At 40.3% G+C, this 14,691-nt stretch overlaps 1 protein-coding gene across 2 annotated transcripts in view; it reads right to left on the bottom strand.

Moving 5' to 3' along the window:
- furina (furin (paired basic amino acid cleaving enzyme) a) overlaps positions 1-14,691 on the bottom strand; it is an 88,053-nt gene that overhangs the window by 11,707 nt on the left and 61,655 nt on the right. For both annotated transcript variants that reach the window (XM_084351176.1, XM_084351177.1), the window contains exons 7-12: positions 12,996-13,084; positions 6,974-7,146; positions 5,510-5,722; positions 2,951-3,051; positions 1,085-1,188; positions 723-840 (exon numbers count right to left, since the gene is read on the bottom strand). In XM_084351176.1, coding sequence (XP_084207302.1) covers positions 723-840; positions 1,085-1,188; positions 2,951-3,051; positions 5,510-5,722; positions 6,974-7,146; positions 12,996-13,084 — 798 coding nt within the window. The remainder of the gene's footprint in view (positions 1-722; positions 841-1,084; positions 1,189-2,950; positions 3,052-5,509; positions 5,723-6,973; positions 7,147-12,995; positions 13,085-14,691) is intronic.

The following is a 14,691-nucleotide window of genomic DNA, read 5'->3' as shown; positions in this document are numbered from 1 at the left end:
CACAAAATATGCCCTAGAAGTTCAATTGTCCAATGAATTTTTTATTTTTATGATTAACTCGTATGTTAAATAGATTGACTAACTATTACATACATTGTATGTCATCATATTGTCATGTGTTTATGTGTTCTTGCTTCCTCCAGAGCTGCAGATGACAATCAAACATTTGTTTCAACATCTAGAATAGTAATCCTATAAATCAGGTTGTAAATCATATTTTATGTTGTGGTACATCACATTCTGTTACTTGTACTCCAGCAGGGGGCGTTCCTCAAACATCCATCTGACCCCCTGAATGCCCCGTTGCTCTATCAGTAAGAGTAGAAATCGAGCTCAAAGTGCTAAAAAGATAAACATGACATTAAACCATCCGAGAAGTAAAGTGAGGAAAGGTTTTGACACAGATGAAGTTAAGATAAGGCTGTTTGCAGGGTTTGCAAAATGCAACCGCCTCACTGTAACTTTGGCTTGTCACATGTGTGGCAGCGGAGACAGCGGAGGAACCTTTGAGCGAAGGGAACAACATTAATTCTACAGTGTAGTTTAGGATTAGGCTACGTGCGCTGCATTTAAATTAATTCGAACAAATTGCTTGTTAGCTCTAATTAGTTTTAACCATTTTTTTAAGCGACAGCTTTAATATGTGTAGACACTCGTAATCAGGGTCTTAAATTCTGTGAGCTGCGTGTGTGTGTGAGTGTGTGTCTGTGTATTGGACTCACCTCGGCTCACAGACCATGCTGATCACACATTGCCGTTGAGGCCCCACATTGGTCCACGTCTTTGCCAGTGCTACAATTGCACTGGCATCAAGCAGACCATATCCATACGAGTGGCTAACTGCAGAGACAGAGAGAGAAAAAAGGAAACGTCAATGTCGACTTGAGAGCAGCATCCTCACTCTCCCAGCTCCAACTTTACAGACCAGCAGTTTCACAGTGTGTGTGCCATTTTAAGCTTTCAAGCAACCCACTTTGTGCTCCAATGCCAATTTAAGTTTATGAGATGTATAACATATTAATGAGCCTCAAAGGCATCAGCAAAATGCAGAGGGCAGAGCAGAACTTGGAAGGAGTTTCTGTACCTTTGCGGCCAACGCCATTGGTTCTCCAGTCGTTGGTGAGCAGGTGGGCAGGGTGAGAAGTTCGTACAACCAGATGTTGCATGTCCCTCCAGGTCAGGTTTTTACTGGAACAAGTGTATATGGCAGGCACACACAGAGACACACACACAGCCACATGAAAGGAGATACACACACACACACACACACACACACACACACAGGGAAGCACATGGTGAGACTCTTAAAAAGTTGAGGCACTCAAACAGATCAAACAGACATGTCTGACAATCCGTCCCACAGTTGGGGCTTTTCCATACACATGCGCTGGCTCTGCTTGACTCAGTTTGACTCAGCACGTCAGCCCAGCGCGGCAGGGATTTGCATTTCTATGACAACAGGGCTACCTGTTCGAAGGTCTGTTTTTAACATGTGACGTACTTGTCTTCTGCAGTAGTCAACGGAGCAGCTGTAAACACTCTTCCTCACCGCATTATCACAGAGTCATCACAAACAAAGCCCTGCTAATTCTGTTACAAACATTTCATTTCCTATAAAATCTTCACAATAAAAGTCCCTCGTTATTAAGTCTTTCAAGGCTTTTATTACGAAGCACCAAAATCAGGAAATGGTTTTCACCAGCAGGAACTTCACACAACTCCCAAAATAGCTGAAAGCAAACAAGATGGAACGGTATAATACAGCAGATGTCTGAAAGTACAAACAGGGACACACTGGAGAGAAACTACTTCAAACCACAGAGATTGAGTAAGAAGCTACAAAATTACTTGGAGCTAAACAGGCAGAGACTTAAAAACTTTGTTCTCTCAGGCTTCTTGCACAGATAGGAGTTTAATATCACAACACACGCGCTCAGGAGGTAATGGAGGGGCTCAATTCGGCCGGTAAAACTGATCATGGAAATGCAAATCGGCGCGGACAAAAGTGCCAGTGGAAAAACCCTGTTAACCTGCAGGTGGACAGCTGATTAAATATAGAATACAATGAAGTACCACTCGCATGCTTTTCTGAATTACAGTATATCTGCACTCTATTTCTGCCCAGTGGCAAAACTGAAATAAAGTGAAAACCTTCAAAGCGTTGAGTGCATTTCCTGCCTGCAGCAGTGACAGTTTGAAGGCTCAACAAAAGGGTAAAAGGAGGTCACGCCTGAGTTGAACTCAAAATGGTTTGTCTTCTTATCGTGGATAAGTAAACTAAAGGCATAGAAGTTTGTCACTTTTTTCCTCTCTTTTTCTCAAATCCCTTCCTAATTGCAATCTTTTTCTATCACCCAGCTCTGTTTAGCCAAGAGACTAATTACTCTTTCTCAGGACTGTTCTGTGCCGTGTTTGCCCCCCCATTAGTGCTGCCTGACCGGATAAGAGTGATTAGTGCTTACATCAAATTGTGCCGTTATTCTAAATGCACTGCAAAAATCTATCATGCAGAAGGGTTAAAAAGTAATTCATAAAATGGGATAATCGAGCAGAATTGATGCATATACACGCAGCGCGGGTGGTTAAAGCCTGATTTAGTACAAGAGTGTTAAATTTATAATCACGCTTCTAAAGGTCTATGCACCTGTTGCTACTTCTGCTAATGACCCATTTACAGTCAAGAAACTTCAAACCACATGCTAGAAACCTATAATAGTGGATAATTAATTCAAACTACCTCGACTTGAATATATGTGCATATGCTGAAAACGACCAATCTTTCTCTAGGATAATTACTGCTCCCTTTGTTCAGTACAAATTATATTTAACAGTTTTCTCTTGCATTGGATTAAATGATTTTAATCAATGAAAGTCAGTGAAATGTGCAGATAGGGAAGGTTAGAATTGAAAGGCTTTGGTCAGGCTCAGAAAAAGGGTGATAAGCACTTACTTGGCCTCAAGGGCGAGGGCGATGATCCCAGCAGCCAGCGGGGCCGAGGCAGAGGTGCCTGTGTGGGAGTCCGTGCATTTTGATTTGAGGTCTGTAGTCACCTAAAGAAGAAGAACACGGCGGTGCTTAAATCGTTTCAACAAAACTATATTCTCGAAACATTAACTATTCTTTAAATTCAGTTTGATAACTTTGGTCCATCTCTCACAATCACAAGATAGACTCATGTCACCTGACCGCTTCACTCAATTCTTTCTGCTGTATGTGCTGGAGGTAGATATCGCCCAACGGTCAGAAGAAGCAGGGAGCAAAAAAAGGCCTCAGCAAGACTCCCTGGACCAGCTACAAAATCAAAGCGGGGAAATGGTATAACTTATTCTCACCCTCTCGACTAGCAGTGAGGTGTTTTTGAGCGAGACTCTTTTCAGATCGAACTGCTCCAGTGGAGATCTCCTCAGCAGCTCTCAGCAGAAGGATGTGGTTCTACTGGGCAGCTCCCAGGAGTGAATTTCTGTAGCTGCATGAATACATAGCGAGGCGGTGCAGAACTGGCATGTTTGTACTCATCAAAACCCATCATGGGGAGGATAAAGGTTACAAAACACTGACTCGCGAAAGGCCCCCACTCATCCACGGTATAATCCTAAAGGGAAAGTGAATATATGTATCTGAATAAGACTTCAAAACTCTGCGCTCTGTGCTGACCAATGCAGAGCTTCCAGAAACTGATCTTTTCATGGACTAAACAGAATATTAAATGCACTGGCAGAACTGACTTTAATGGTCCGATTACATATTCAGGAGCTTCCCATATCCTTTACTTTAAATTGAAAGAGAGGCATGATTTAGGTGTAATAAAAAAAAAAAATTAAAAATCAGAAACTGAAAGAATTAAGATATTCACTCCTGCATAACCCCAGAGGTTCCACCCTCTCTCTTCTTCTCCATCTCTTCATTCCCGGGCTCATGAGTGACAGCACAATTAAGTGAGTACAGCACTGGAGCATTAAGGGACCAGCCACATGTCACAGAGATGTCATAAGCTGTCTGTCCAGTTGGTCTGGCTGCTCGAAGCTATGCTCGAGAAAGAAAGACTCTGTGTGTGTGTGTTTGAGTTTATGAGGAGAATATAAAGCAGCAACAGATGGAGCAGCCGTTCACTATTCGTAATAATTTTAATGGTCCAAGACGGGATGAATGGTGGAGAAGACGAAGACTGAAGAAAAGGAGGAAAGAATGAAGGAGTCGTTCTGTGGTTCAGACAACAGGTTCGGAATAAAGCTGCCGAGCCAAATGCTACAAATGAGACAATTACTCAATTTGTCCCACTGAGATAAAAAACTCATAAGCAACTATTTTGATAATCAGTTAATCATTAAAGTTGTTTTTTGTAAAGCAGAAATGGCAAATAAAAATCCATCGCTCCAGCTTCTCAGTTGTGAAATATCACCTGGTTTTCCCAGTCGTCTGTGACAGTACGCTGCATGTTTGGGTTTTGGAGAGATGGTCGACAAAACAAGACATTTAAAACAAGAATATTTACTGACCAGAAAAATCAGTTTGCTCAAGAAGATTGGTGGATGAATTGATAATTAAGACCATTGTTTTTTGCTGTGATATGCATGTATACAGTATGACCAAATGACATTCCCAAAGGCGCTATAGACATTGAAAATGCAACTAAAAGGATAAATGATTCTTGTCAGATTATCGTTATCTATGGCAATCTGTTTGGTATTTTATTTTAAACATTGCTCTCTAAATGTAACAATGTAACTGGGTTCAATTTCACACTTGTGTAATACTGATTGCTTATTCTTATGATCATTATTACCTCGGTTAAGGAGGTTATGTTTTCGCCTATGTCTATTCTTTGGTTGGTTTGTCAGCAGCATTACATAAAAACTGCTGAACAGATTTCCATGAAACTTGGATGGAGGATGGGTCTCTGCCCAGAATAGACCCCATAAACTTTTGGTGCCAATCCCGTTAAAGGGACGGATCCAGGGAGTTTTCTCACGTTTTTTTTATCATTGCGAGAAAAGATTCCTCTTTTTTGACATTTTCATTAATTTCTCAGGGAATAATGCATGGATCTTGATGGGAAAAAAATCAGGCATATTAACGTGGCTGGAATCAATGACTGAGTACATCTGATTCAGATCAGGTGATCTTAAATTATGGTTAGCAGTTATGGGTTGTTTGAAATTTAGAGTGATACAGGGCTATCAAGTTTTATATTGGATTAGGCTTGATGGAATTAAAGGGGACTGCTGGGCCTTGACAGATGTGTGCGCTGTACTGAGTGCCATTCTAGCGGATGATTTTTTTTTGCATGTAAAAATATAATAGTGAAAAGTAAGGACATGAATTCAAAAAGAAAACTCCACAGGGCACCTTTAATGAATCAGAACTGTTGTTGCTAATTCTAATAATTGATTCATCACCAATTATAATCTCAGACTGTTTTAAAACTAAAGTGTTGCTACAGTATAAGGAAAAAAGCACCAGGAGAGGAAGAGAATGAGAGAAGAGACACTGGATGCAACTACAACTCACTATCTGTTTCTCGTTGAGGTTCCCCGAGCTGTAGGTGGTGGCAAGGGTGGAGGAGCAGGCCTCGCTGTACCAGGGGACGTTGCCGTTCTGGGTGGAGCTGCTGATGGACAGGGTGTAGATGCTGTTTGTGTAGCCGTCGCAGTTGCAGCTGTCCTTCTCCCTCCCTCCGTTCCCAGAAGCCCACACAAAGATGGAGCCCAAACCATTACGGCCCTGGAGAAGGTGGAGTGCATTCAGACAAATGGAAACGGACAGCCAGAGATCCTTTCATTCTCTCATTCAAGCTATTGGTCGTTGGATCAAAATCTCATTCGATCTTTAATAGAAGTCCCAATTATGGGAGGGCAAATTAATCTCAGGGCTCATTTATAAATGGTTCCATTAAAACGTAGCATACATCACTGAGGCCGGTGTGGTCAGTCAGTAAATTATAAAGAGCCAAATATCGCATGACAGCAATGCAATACAAAAAGGCACTATATGACAACAGCTCATTGTGATAAATCATCCAAGCTCTCAGGCTTTGAAGTGCAATAATTTTCATCTAAGAGCTGCTTTATTGTATTGAGTGGACCCGTCTCTCTCTGCATTGATCAAACCCAGCTATGCACCACCCACACTGCCATCTGACAGCGCTGTCACTGTGGCAATTATCTTAGTAGTCAGTGTCAGTGTCAGCGGTTCCAATCAGCTTTATGGCACATGCCTTGAATCCTGCCGCTCTATAACAAGAGTCACTGTTAGCTGGATGGATGTGTTTATTCACGGAGTGCAGATGTAAGAGCCTCGGGTGTGATCTGTATGCTTATTAATCTGTTGACTTGTTCATTTTACATATTTGACACTGTCTCATGCATTAAAACAAGTGCTGCTATCAACAACAGGGCTGGTTACACGGCAGCACGGCCCTGTTTTTGGTTTATATTCAGAATGCCATGTTGTCAGATGCTGACAGGCTAGCTTTCAAAATTACCCCCCTTCAAAAAAAACTCTTGACTGTTATATGCATATAGTGAGGGATTTGTTTGGGAGCATTTGATTAGGAATGCTTGTCAAGCCATCAAAAGCTCCAGTAACTGCTTGATTGGATTTTAAAAAAACAACTTTGATTTTTCTTAAAAACACTTCAGACCTCATGCCAAATGAATGAAAAGGCTGAGATATAAAAGATGAGCTGGCGGTTTAAGAAGCGTCTTTCAACTAACAATGAATATATTACAAATAAAAAACTTCTCATACAAAATTTCTGTCAGTGCTGCTTCTATTCGTTTTGCAAGATGTTCCTCCCTGGAGGCTTTTTAGAGGACATTCCCTTCCATTCCTAATTGTCAGGGTCAAAAACCGCTTTGTTCTTCCTGCTTGTGTCCTCTCATGCTTGAACAGTTCAATTACTGTCTGCTGAAAGGAAGCCACACACAGGCAGTAAATAATTTCTGTCTCACAAACACTCACACACATACGCACCTCTGTAACTCCACGCAAGAAGGCTTCTTTGGCGAGTTTGGCAGGTCCATCTACAGTTTTGCCGTCATCCTCCGGGCCCCAGCTGGCGCTGTAAATGTCGATGTGTTGAGGATTTAGACTGAGAGACTGGGCCTCCACCATGTCGGTCACCTCACCGTCCAGCATGCGCACACCTGTACCCACACAAATACACACACAGACACACATCAGAGACATAACAGAATGGCTTTCTAAGTACTAAAATACTATTTCTATGATAATAGAAGGTTAATTGTAATGGCATTCATTGTTGCATTGTAAAACGAGTCATTCAATATGGTTTTAATGTTGTGGCTGATGGGTGTACTGTGTAAAGGCCTTTGCACACCAAGTCTGTTTCTTTTGTCCGAAATTGCTGCAGGTTATTCAATAAATACTCCCTCATGTGGTGTCAATCATGTTCACACACCGCCTCCAAAACGTTCATTGGCCATAATATTTTTTTCAGATCAGGCTCGATTTTCTGCATTTGTGTGTATGTGTCCCTACTCCCTACCTAAATGCACTGCCAGTCACAGTTCAGGAGTTTGCGGCACTTGGTGGACTTCTTTCTAATGTGGTTCCAATATAGTTTAAAGCGTATCAAACTGGACCACCTAGAAGTGATCGGGATAATCCCACAGGTCTTTTTTTTAGCAGGTGAAACTCTCCTTGCTCTTGTTTTTCAGGATTGGATGGACCTAGTGGGCTCCGAAAAATCAAACAAAAATCTGTGCGCATAGAGTTTGAGAGGAGTGAGCTACAGAGCTCTGAAGCCCACTCCCCATCTCCGCTTGAGGTTAGAGGCTACATTAGCCACTACTAGCATAGCACACCCAAATCTCTGATTCAAGTGTCCTCAGTCGGGTTGCACTGTCGGTAATGTAGGCGTCATATTTTAACAAGGAAGAGGAATGTGTGGAATAAAAAAGATGATATGTCTGGATGTGCTGCATTGATTTTTTTAAACGACCACTATAAATGCAGTTTTATAGCAGCCTGATGCTAAATCAGTATTTTTTTTTACGGCTAAAAAGTAATTCACTGAAACATTCAAAATATACTGCAGGCAGTGAAACCCTTCCTGGATTCCTGTTCTTTTGGAGCTTGGCTCATCAGCTCTGTAGATTTTCCTGACTGTGTGCTTGTGTTCAGCAAAGTTTGACATGTGTATGGACAAAGCAATGCTGTGGTGATGTTTGATTGTTTGTTGTTTATTTACACAACTGTTTGCAATGCTGTACCTCATCTATGTGTATTTGTACAGCTTTTGTGGCACATGCTGCTGGTGATCAATATTTGTAAATCCATTGTGAAGCTAAATCATTTATCTCTGTTGATTTGCTTTGGTGCTTGAGATGTTTTGAAAGGAATGAGATCAATTGCATTGTGGGGGAACTGCATCCCCAAGTGTGAGGAGACTTCAAATTCAGATAAAGAAACAGAGAAAACATCAATTGTCTTCCTCTACCTGTCTGAGTGTGCACTGAATCTGACTTGCTCTTATTTTAAGAGAAGTTAACAACTCAACCAAGTCTCACTTTTCAGATATTTCAAGTGATCTTTAGTGAGTGCTGGACCAGATATCAAATATAAAACACACACAAAACAATGCAGGAGAATTATACAGTGAGTGTGGAGGTCTTCCTAACCTATTATTCCTGCTTCAAGTTCAGAAGGTTTTCTGGCAACATAACGTTGTATCTCAGCAACACTCCTTCACAGCAAAGTGGTGAGAAATCAAAGACACCTAAAAAACAAACTAATTTCCCCCTTTGATGCATTTCAGGTCAGGTTGCTCAATGCTGCTCTATATGGGTTAAAGCAACCATGCACTGACTCTTTGAAGTCCTCCAAAAGCATCAAACAGGCACTGAGCTGCTAGTGTTTCCATGGCAGCCTGCACTTCTGTGATTCGCTGAGGACCGGAGACTCGAGACTCTCAAGTCCCCATCCCAAAATATCCCACAAACCTGAGACTGAGGTTCATAATACATCAAGGTTCAATCAGTTTTTGGTTGAATGCATAGCAGAGTATCATGAACCTGTCAATGTTACGAATGGCACATTAACTGCCACATTGCATTAAGATATCGTATTTTTAACAAATGAAAATGAAAATGAGAACAACTGCTAGAAATGGCGTACCCTTGGTAAAACATTTTTTAATAATAAAAATCAAGAAATCAGAGCTTATTTTCAAGGAATAGTTTAAACTTTAAGAAAACATGCATATGTGAGTTCGATGAAAAGATTGATACCACTAACATCTGTACCATAAATATAAAACTGCAGTCAGTTAGGTCAGCTTAGCTTAGCATTATAACTGGAAATAGGGGGAAACAGCTAGCCCTGCTCTGCCAAGATTAGAGCCCGTCTGATACATATTGGTTATATATTATGTATATTATGAGCCAATATTGGCCTATCACAGATATATATGTGCCAATATGAAAACATTTTTTTTTACAGAACATTATGTAGAAAAAGATGCTTGTGGTCATTTATAATTATTACATTTAAAGAGAAGTTTACTGTGTTGGTGAACTAATTTCATTTTGGACAAAAGCGTTTATTGTTTAACTGAAATATCCTGCCTCTATTATGTACGCACCTTCGTCAAGTATTTGAGATACACATTTGAGGTATTATTGCATATAGAATATAGGACGATATATCAATTTTGCAATTTCTTTACTCCTTTAAAAAATCCAGTATCAGTTTGGCTCTAGTCCAAATGTAACATAATCCACCAACGAGCACCTCTAAAGCTCACTTATTATTAACACATTAGATCTAGTTTGTTTATACAACACAGAAGTGTGAAACCAACTAGATGTGGTTTGATATGAAGCTGTATATTCTTCTATCACAGAAAGATATGAGAGTAGTGTTGTTCTTCACATTTAACTCTTGGCAAGAAAGCCAATAAGAATATTTCCCAAAATGTTTTGACTGTTCCTATAAATATCATCAGCAAGTTGGCTGAAACAACCTGCTGCAGGGAGAGGCATTAAATGAAACAAAAGGAAAATTAATATTTCTGACACCCAGTGCTTGAGGTTTTTGTACTTTTGTAGAAAAAGAAGGTTCTTTGGTTGACCTGAAGGACTTTTTTTTACTTCAGACAAACTTGTGAATATCTGAAGATCTAAGCCAGCCAATATGTGTTTCAAGCTACCCTGGAAATATTTCAAAGACGAGTCTCCTGGCTGAATAATGAGCTACAGTACAGCAGGTGGCACGGGGGCAACTGGGCAAATGAGAAGTCAGAGAAGCATTTGCACTGCTCCATCTGCACTCTGTCATTCCAATATATTCTCCCTTGCCATCAAAATGAATGAGCTGGACCTGATGCTCTGGCTTCAGGGCCCCCGACTATTGTTTCCGATGTTTTGGAGAAAGCCATTTGTCTGTCAGGCTTCACATTGTTTAGAGCTATTGAAGGACTTGCACCATCTGGACTTGCTGTTTATGCATCAGTTTAATGTTCAGTGAATGTTTGGCAAGTTTTTGGCAAAATGTTAAACCTGATCCTTACAAGGAAAGCTTCAAATTAAGTTTTGAGCAAGTAAATTATGATTTTATGAAAATAAGACTTGATTGTCTGAAGTAATTGCATTATCTTACAATGTTCGCGGCGTAATGTTATCAGTGTTACAAATCTTATCTAAGTCGTCATGTTTTGATATGTGACGGTAATCTCAAAGGCAATAAAATGCTGGATTCTGACTGAAAAGTTTTTTCTTTGTAAAGCAAGCAGTGCCACAGAAAGCGCACTTCTTTCTCTTCGCTTTCTTTATCCAACCTTCACCGCTCTCAATCTAATGAAGAGCAAACATAAACAAACTCAAAAGGTTTTGTTTGTAGCTTCCAGATTTTGTTGTAGTTTTAGTTTCTGATTTCGCTGACGGAAAAGAGCCTCGAGTGTGGATGGAAGCACATGTGTAGGATTTTCACAACACCGGGCCGCCTCCTGCTCCACCTACATGACCACACACAGCCAACTTGTTATGATAGAACGGCTGAATGCCATGTGGTATATTCCCACTTGCCATCTGGACGGATCATAAAGAGTGCAGTTATGGCACTATTCTGATGGGTTTAAACTTTATGAGAGCAAGATGTAGACAGGAGGCTTTGGAGATAAGCAGGGGGGTAATGAGAGAGGGCATACAGGACAGTTAAAAGGACTGTACATCATTATGCTACATCCTACATCCTCAGCACAGAAACAAGAAATAAGCGATCACAAATGTAAAACATGTGTGACCATACCAGCAACTTTAATCATGAGAGCCTGCTTCAGGTCGGCTCAATTTGAAACTCAAATAAATGTATACAACATTTATACAAAACAACTTTCTTGTTTTGTTTAATATCGAAAAACCTCTGAAGCTTCTTTTGAAGAATGGGAACAGAAAGCAGAAAAACTGTTCCCTCCCTGTAGGCAGAAGCAAAACAACCCATCAGGGTGCAAAAATCTTTTTTAAAACACAGACAAATTAATATTTCACAATATTTTGCCTCCCTCAGATGGTCTATCTTCTTGGCAGATTCTGCTGTGTGTTTGTGCGTCTCTGACGCAGACAAATATTCTTAAATAATAATAATCTTTCATTATTAAACCATGATGTTTTCAAACAACGCTGCCATTATTGTGGCACTGCAGGCAAACATCTGTAAGACTGTTCCTCTGAATCTGTGTCTCATCTGCTGAGCGAATTTAAACCTTGACACCAGAACAGCATGCTCAAACGCCTGTTAAAAAATCACGTTTAAGTTTAGCCGTGCTACATCTCTTTCTCAGTTTCCCATCTCACTTATCAGCACTGCAACTTAATGGATTATTCGGTGAGAAAATTTGTGTAAGAAAATAGTTTTTAAAAATGAAGCAAATCCTCCCTTTTGAGAAGCTTCAACCAGAAAAGGTTTGGCATTTTCCTTGAAAACTGACAAGCAAATAATTGATTACCAAAAGTATCACAGGTTGCCAGTTAACTTTCTGTGAAAAGACTAATTAATAAATTGTGTCAGATGAAGTATTTAGTATTTACTTCATTGGAGTTTGGACTTTCTCAAATACAAACAGGAAGGTAAAACTCTGCAACACACTGCAAGCACATAAAGGTTGTAACAGACTCTGGGTGATGAAATTTCATTGGCCACAGTGACACAAGTATCAAGCAAGTGTCGCATGAGAACAGCGGGGGGGGCAACATCGCAGCAGGGTGGCAACGAGCCCCTGCCAAACGTGTATTCTGGTGATCAAACTTCAGCCTGTCTGTGACATGGCTTCAGATAAAATCTTAAAGTGGGCGTTTTGCCTTTAACAACTACAAAGAACCACAGAGGCCCCGCTCTATCTGTTACATTTACCTCTTTAGAAATGCCACCAGCACAACCACATCTCTGGAAACAGTTTATTAGGTACATCTGTGCAATCTAATGCAACCCAGAGCAGCAGCTCTGGAATAAACCCTGTCCTCGTGGAGCTCGTAATGTTTTTGTCAAAGAAGTGTTAATTCATCGTAGTTACTTTTTATGTTCGTAGCTACACGTTAAGGTGGTTTTGTACTTGACTGTGTATTGAAACTCGTGTCTGATATGTTGTCTCCACCAATTTACAGCAGATACTTAGAGAATGGACATTAGAAGAGAGTTATATCAGCCATTTTAGTTTTACTTGTATACGAGCTGAGAACAGTAAATGTGACAATAAGGTAACACAGATTCCAAACTACAGCATTGAACCATTTCATGGACTGCGTTTCACTGTCAATACTGTTACTCCATGCAAAACCGACACATTTACAGTGCATTGGCAATCCACATCACAACTGTGGGGATGCTCAGAAAGATTCAGTGGCATGCTGTGCCCAGGAAATGGACTAAAAATAACACCAGCGCTGCAGAACATGTACTTCAGCTATTCTGGCAGTCAAAAAGGTATGAAACTAAGATTGTGAGAACAAATCAATTTCTGTTTTTTATTTGACTGTACCTCCAATCTTGGCATTGTAGGCAACGCCGACTCCACAGATCCCATTGTTGGCTACCGCTGCCACCTCTCCTGCACATCGTGTTCCATGCCTGGAAAGGAGGAAGAATGAGAAAGAGAGGCATGTTTTAGGGAAACTTCTTATCCTTGTAAGTGTCATTTACTTAATGATGCAGCACTTTGCTGTATATATACCCACAGGTAGTGTACATGTCTATCAATGCCTGCTTGTAAAAGAATATGTTCCCTTGGGCTGCAGACTGAGACAAAACAAACTCATGGAGACAGGGTCTTTGCTTTGACTCTTTTTTAAACAAATCTTAGTTATCCAAAAGGTAAACATCTCGCCAAAGAGTGACCACTGTACATTATCCAACCTTGGACTGCCTGCAAGGCCTGAATCATGTCAAGGGAAAAGGGGTAATAAGATGACATACAACCGTCACACAGAGTAAATTGTGAATTAGATTTGCCGTTTCCACAATGGCTCCTTCACTGAGCCTGAGCCTCTGTAGTAAGATCTAGCTCCAGGCACCACAGTGTAGAGATCCAAGAAGCCGCTACAGAGGGGCTGATCATCATATTCCAGTCAGGTGCATTCCCCTGGTCTGCCAGATGGATATGCACCCTTAACGCCCTTCAAACCTTGATGCACAGCTCCTGCTGGAGCACAGCCATTCCCAGACAGGAATGCTGGAGCCTGGGCAACACTGTGCCAGCAGGAAACAACAGGAACATTATCTATCTACAACAGCAAGCTTCCATGAAGGCAGACAAACCAGAAACCAGAAACAAAAACACAAGCAGTCGATATCCTTCACTGACACATATCTTTATCTGCTGTATCTGAATATCTGAATCTGAATATATCTGCTGTAGAGCTGCAACGATTAGTCAATCGAAAGAAAATTAGTTGCCAACTATTTTGACGCATTTCATTCATTTTTCAAGCTAAATGTCAAACATTTGCTGGTTCCATCTTCTTAAATGTAAGGATTTGCTGCTGTTCTTTGTTTTATTAATGATAGTAAATGTAAAGTCATTGGGTTATGGACTGCTGGTTGGACAAAAGAGGCTATTTAAAGATGTTATTTTGACTGGGAAATTGTGATAAACATTTTTCACAATTTTTTTATTGGTTTATAAACCTAACAATTAATCGTGAAAATAATCAGGAGATTTAATGTTCTTAATGTAACTTTCTCCACTAGGGGGATCTCTATGAAAACAAAAGATGTAGTGACTCAGGCAGACATGTTCACACACAAGGTAGTTTTGTAGTTTTCTTCATGTTAAGTTTAGTCTTGTTCGCTGACTTCTGAAACCACGGAGCAGTAACGGAGACCTATTGAAATATACCGTTACCTTGAGTAAACTTGTTGGAAACATTTAGGATAATGTAAGTACACATTTCAACTAAATATATAACAAAGACCTAGTCATTTTTAGACACTTTACTTGAGAATTTTAACATAATATATCTTCACTTGACAATGAAAACAATCGCTAGTTTAAACCCTTAACTGGTGTCAGTGTATGGACATTCAATCCGAGAATTGCCTTCCAAAACTGCCGATATCCGTTAAAAATAAGTATTAAAGAAATCATTAATCCCCAGATTGAATTTCCTACAATAGAGAGGTCAGAGGTCACAGAGGCCGTAACCTTTTTTATTTGACTAACTAATTCCAATAGTCCT

The sequence above is a fragment of the Pagrus pagrus genome (genome assembly GCF_965226575.1).
Source record: "Pagrus pagrus genome assembly, chromosome: 1".
Lineage (NCBI taxonomy): Eukaryota > Metazoa > Chordata > Actinopteri > Spariformes > Sparidae > Pagrus > Pagrus pagrus.
This window is presented reverse-complemented; position numbering and strand designations above follow the sequence as displayed.